The sequence below is a fragment of the Phaseolus vulgaris genome, chromosome 5 (assembly GCF_051622355.1).
Source record: "Phaseolus vulgaris cultivar YP4 chromosome 5, ASM5162235v1, whole genome shotgun sequence".
Lineage (NCBI taxonomy): Eukaryota > Viridiplantae > Streptophyta > Magnoliopsida > Fabales > Fabaceae > Phaseolus > Phaseolus vulgaris.
In genome coordinates this window covers 36,645,388-36,651,478 of record NC_143502.1, presented here as the reverse complement: position 1 = coordinate 36,651,478, position 6,091 = coordinate 36,645,388, and the positions used below count along the sequence as shown (strand labels likewise).

At 32.0% G+C, this 6,091-nt stretch overlaps 1 protein-coding gene across 1 annotated transcript; it reads right to left on the bottom strand.

The window, feature by feature from the left end:
- Positions 1-570: 570 nt before the first annotated feature.
- LOC137835561 (cellulose synthase-like protein H1) lies at positions 571-4,553 on the bottom strand. Its single transcript, XM_068644122.2, has 9 exons — positions 4,097-4,553; positions 3,587-3,911; positions 3,346-3,471; positions 2,837-2,953; positions 2,533-2,745; positions 2,206-2,323; positions 1,784-1,968; positions 1,337-1,687; positions 571-1,254 (listed from the first exon to the last, which is right to left on the bottom strand). Exons 1-9 carry the CDS (start codon positions 4,357-4,359, stop codon positions 709-711), a joined length of 2,244 nt encoding a protein of 747 aa, XP_068500223.2. The 5' UTR covers positions 4,360-4,553; the 3' UTR covers positions 571-708.
- Positions 4,554-6,091: the final 1,538 nt, after the last annotated feature.

The window sequence follows — 6,091 nt, the reverse complement described above, 5'->3', positions numbered from 1 at the left end:
TCATTGTGGTGCAAGCTTATCGTTTCATTATTTTATTTTGTTTTTATCAACATAATTTGCCATTGTTAAGAAACAAGTACTATTATTATGCAATATAATTAACATATCTATGTTTCCAACGTATATATATTTATAAAGTTACGTAGCTTAGTTATATAATATATATATATATATATATAAATTAACATTATTGAAATTTATACTTTTTATTATTATTTTTATTACTACCTTTTTAAAATTATACTTATTACCTTTTTATTTTCTCTTTGATTTTTAAAAGAAAATATTTTTAAAAAATATAATTCTAATACATTATGTTGGAAAAATATTGCATTGAATTTCTTTTTATCATTTTTATTTTCTTTAATCGTAATACTTTTTAAATTTTATTTATTTATTTTTCAATATTTTATCTAGATAAAATGCAATATATATATATATATATATATATATATTAAATATTTAATTATAAGAGTTAAAAGTAGAAATATTACATATTCCCAATACTTTTATGCATGGCAGCGAAAGAAGAAGGGAGAAGGAAACAGAACATAAGGAGAGAGAGGGATATAACACAAAGCAAAACGACATGGTCTTATTCTCAACAAGATAACTTCTAATAGACTTGCTTAGTGAACCAAACTTCAGAAATAATAAACACATAATAAAGAAAATATGAGAAGCATATCAAGAGAAAGTTCAACTCTATCAACTCATAATATTACTTCTACAAAGTTGCACAAAGACTAATGCAAACACGGATGACATGCAAATGGTGGTTAAGGGAATCCCATATTTTCCTCTGCCAAACAATCCTTTCAAATATGGAAAGTAACACACTATCAGATATGTGCTACAAATGAACTCTCCTATTCCACTCCCATTTCCACTATCACTTGGTTGCAACCCCAATAACTTTATCACCATGCCTGCCAAATGCACCAACAAAATCGTCGTGCCTACCACAAAAACTGGAGACTCGTCGAAAGTGAACCTTCCAGCATCTGCATTGTTTCCATCAGCACCAGAAGTTGTGTGTTCCTTCTCTGTTATTTCAAACACAGTATCTGAAATCCCTGATAGCTTAAGCATAGCACTCAAAAATCCAATAAAGCATGCAGTCGTGGTTCTCATTACACACATTCTTTGATTGTTCCACCAATTTGTTATAGACAACCCAATTGTAAGGTGCTCTAATAGAGTATGTATGTTGTAAATCACAAAAAGAGAAATTGCAATCCAAAGGCCAAGTCCCTGGAACAAAACAAAATTAAGAATCCTTTGTATTGTCTAGCATAGCATATATATTAAACTTGGATTGGAATTTGAATCAAACCTGAGGAAAGATACTGGTGTTGGCAATCATGCAATATGCAATTACAGCAACATAGCAAACTAGGAATGCACCACGCAAGCCCCAGATTGTAGGCCAAAAATAAGACAAGCATGTCCTGAATTGGATCTTACCAAAGAGCATGGCCATAAGAGGAGAATGCTTTCCAAAAAAGACTACAGTAAGGCCTGAGGCCCATCTCTTTTGTTGTATCATTGTAGAGAGTAATCCTCCAGGAGCACATCCTGTGAAGGCAATTGGATCTGGGGTACAACACTCTGATCTCCAACCTTTTCTGTGAATATTCAACCCTGTTGGTACATCTTCTGAGATTGATCCATACAACCAGCCCAACTAGAGTTTCCAAAATTGTAGTTAACAAGACTTCATTTGTGCAAAAAATGGTTTACTGTTATCTAAAAGGTATACTTTTTTTTTTCTGTTATGTACCTGTTTACCCCAGAAAGTGCCACATTCATATTCACAATTAGCAACTTGGGTTGCTGCCTCAATAAAGTTGGAAGGAGTAATATCATTAGCTGAATATCCATTCCCTCCCACAACATGGGCTGCTGATTTGATGAACTCTTTTGAGCTTCCAAATTGTTGTATTAATATATTTTCTTCTGATTTTCCTGCAGAAGATACAAAATAATAAACATGTGTTGGATCCACTATTTAGGAATCAACAACCAAACTATCCTTGTATTTGTTATTTATTTTAAAAATATGTATTGCATGTGTTCATTAACTAAGCATTAAATAGTTTTGGATTGACACAAAATTTTGCATAATAAAAACTTTCAATCCAAAGCAAACTTTGAGATATAATATTGAATTAAGAGATTTTGTGCATTGGTTAAGAGAAAGACCTTTTATAATGGTTTCAATTTCATGAGGATAAAGACCGTAAATAGTGTTTCTTCTATGGAAGGTGTTTGTTCCTACATAGAAAGGTCCTTGAAGTCCACCTATGCCCTGTATTATGTACTGCATAAGACAAAACAAGAAAAAGTTGGTTTACAAAGCTCCTTGGTTCATAAATTTCACTAATGAAAAGTGTTGGGATCCATATCGATTAGATAACGAAACATTTTATAGTATATAATCTCACCATAACTTTTATAATGTTGAATTAAACTTAAAATTGATTTATAGTAAAGAGTAAACTTAGAAGCTTATTTAAAGCTGTAAAACACCTCAAATGCAGTCACCATCTGATTTCCAAAAGGGTCATCTTTTATTCCATCGATGAATTGTTGAAAACATTGAACGAAAGCAACTTCTTTCCCTTTTTGTGAATCCATCAAAATGCACAGAGCGTGTAGAACAATCTTGGGATTATTCACAATCATGTCACAGTCTACGTTCAACATAAAGGGGGCATTGCTCATCAATCCAGAGACTCTTGTCTGCAAGTATCAGTTATTAATTCAAATTACATTTGTGGTTAACTTGAAAGAATGAGAATCAAAATTTCATGAAATCGGTTAACAAAATTACCAAGACATTCATAGCACCGGCTTTGTAATTGTGATTGTACTGAGGTCTCTTTTCTCTGGATACATAGATTAAGTAAGGCAACCCATCAAAGAGACCTTCCTTGTTTTCTAATAGAACCTGTTCATACGTAATGTAAATAAGTGTTTTCTTGTTCTTTAGACGTGCAATGCAAGCACTGAAACTTCAATAGGAACAGATATTAAAAAGATGTATGTTAAATTTGACTGTTTGAAAACATGTTCGTATGATGGAAGATTTACTTTTTCATCTCAGAAAAGAAGTAAAATGGGTAATCTAAATAGGAAAGAATAGAAGTGGCAATGTAAATAGATTTATGATATAACACTTTGACATGTTCGTATGTTTTATAAATTATGGTAGCCAACATAGTTCGTTAAAATATTTCTACTCAAGCTTTTTCTGTTTCTTATAACATTAATTATTAAGATATTTTTTTATTTTAAAACATTAATTTCAATGTAGTTTAAGAATCATGATATTTCTGTCACCTTAATTATGCTTGGATGATTTCTTTGTTCTGTATTTGAGAAAACAGCAAATTCTCCATCAAGTTGGGATGGAATTGTTTTGTGAGTCACCTCTTCTATTTTATGGCTTAGATTGTCGTACATCTCCTGCAAAATACAAAAAGACAAATAACTCTGTAGTTCATTGTCAGAGTATTTGGAAGTTCAAACATATTATACATCTCCTAATCTTAATAATGCAGGGCAAGGTTATTGCAGTTACCTTCATTTGTAACCATTCTTGTCTGAATTCAAGTGAGTCTTCATTTTTGTTTATGGTAACATCAGAGAAGTATTTGGCGGGTGCTCTCACTTGTATGTTATGCCTCTTACAGAAAGGAACCCAATGCTTAGCAAATTTGGAGGCTTCCACAAGGGCATAGAAAGTAAGAGGAGCACAGCCATCATCAGAAACATAGCAAGCTAGCTTGTTTGTAGGATAATCAAGGGCTAGAAGAGATAAAACAGTGTTGACTGTGATAATGGGGGGTTCAAGTACAGGGTCTGCTGTTGTAACAAACAAGTCCACTGGTGGAAGCTCTTGAATCCTATTGAGATTAAAAGAATTAATGTACAAGTACTGTATGATCATCATATGAATGTCACTAAAAACCAAGAATAAGCATTTACCAAGTAGCAACTTCTGGAAGTACTAGAAGAAGGGAAAAAATTGATTGGAATAGGAAACCAGATTCAAAACAGAAAGCACCAATTGCTTTGTGTTATTATGTACCTTTGCAAGAGACGATCTGGGTGAGTAATGGTGATTGCAGGACTCCACTTGGAGTTGAGAATGACAATCCAATTGAAGGTGAACCAAGATTCGCATATGAAAGCAAGGAGGAAGCATGGGAAAGTGAAGGTGTTGGATGAGAAAACTCGGTTACTAAGAAGCAAGAGGAGGAGGAATAAAATGAAGGTGTCTATGACTCTTTGAAATGTGCGTTTGAGCCAAACTTTTTCATAGAGAGGGAGATCATGTTCTTGGTTGGCCATTGGGAGTGTAAGAGACTAGAACTATTGCACTATTACTTGTCTTCTAGAGGTTTGAGATTCCTCAGAGAGTGATAGATTATCTGCAGAATGGGAAAGTTTTATATATGAAATTGTGGTGTTGAGGTATCTGAAATTTATAATCTAAATATAAGGGAATTTTTTCTCCTGTTTAAGTCATGGATTGACTTGTCACTTTTATATAATAATACTAGTGGTATCTTTCTTAAAGTATTTGGTTATTGTTATTTAGTTGTCTCTTACCTCGGAAGATGTTACATTGTTTCACAATGATTTCGAGAAGAAAAAATATACTTGACTTGTATACTTAAAAAAAAAAATGTAAATAAATAATGTAAAATTTTTAAAATCGGTGTAGAAAAAATGAGTTGCCATTGAAAGAATCTTTGGACAATGAACTATCAAAAACTTCTAATACCCAAAAAAAAACTTTATCTATGAACTTTTAACTCAATCTTAGAGGTTGAATACTTAGAGGTTGAATACCTGGAAAGGGCGGCTTCTTACATATCAACATATTAAGAATAAAGGTTTGTATATATGTTTTATGTGTACGCTTTGTGAAAAACATGAGGAATATATATTCAGCTTTTATTTTTGAATGTTATAATGTTTTGCATATTTGAAGTTGGATTCGACAGATTTTTCTTCTCATTTCTCTAATAAGGATTATCTTCTTTCTTTTATTAAGAGTGAATTAAATTGATTAAGCTTATTGTGATAACTTTTTCTATTTGGAAGATATGGCGTAAGAGGAATTAGGCTAGATTTCAGGATAAGATTGAGATTTCTAGGGCTATTTCAGTAATTAAAGATTTAACTTGTCTAATGGGAAATTCGTCAAAAGCTTTAATGAATAATGATATGTTGAATTTCAACATGATTAAGTTTTTTGATATTAATACTCGTAGTGGTAAAGTTCTTCGTCCTATTCCTGTTAGATGAGAGTTTCCTTCACCAGGCTGGGTTAAAATTAACATTGATGAGGCTGATAGGGGTATCCTAGACTTGCTACTTGTGGAGGTATTTTCGGTGGGAGTATGGAAGAATTTATTGGTTCTTTTTCTGTGTTTCTTGAAGTTTAGACTACTATAGTTGTTGAGTTTTATGGAGTTATACATGTTATGGAGGAAGCTCAAAAGATGGAGCTTACTAATGTCTGGTTTGAATGTGATTATGTCTTGATTTGTGTTGTGTTTACTGTTAAAACTAATGTCGCGTGAATTTTTCGTAATCAGGTACGTCATCATACAGTGCTCTGACTACCAAGTGTCGAATACTAAAACTGACTTGAGCGTTGGAGTGCATTCTGCAAGTACCATCCGAGTCTGGGTTACAAGAAGATCGAGAGGTGGAACGAGTAGAGAGAAGGAAGGAGCTTGTTTGGAGAGGAAGTGAAGTGTTATCCAATCGTCCGACCAAAGAAGGAGAGGAGCAGTCTCAATAGTTCTCTGGGTTCCAACTTCGTTCAATAACAATTTGTTTAATAATTTAGTTGGTTTATGCAACAATTTAATTTTTAATATTTTTATTTATTTAATTTTTTTAGAATAAAGTTGTGAGTAAAAATATATTTATTTTAATTTTATGCATTTTTTAAATAAAAATATATTTATTTATTTTTTACATATTATATAATATAGAATTTCAATAAAATTGATATTAGAGAATCTAAAAGTTTATAAATAAATACAAAATTTAATTCTTGTAAAAT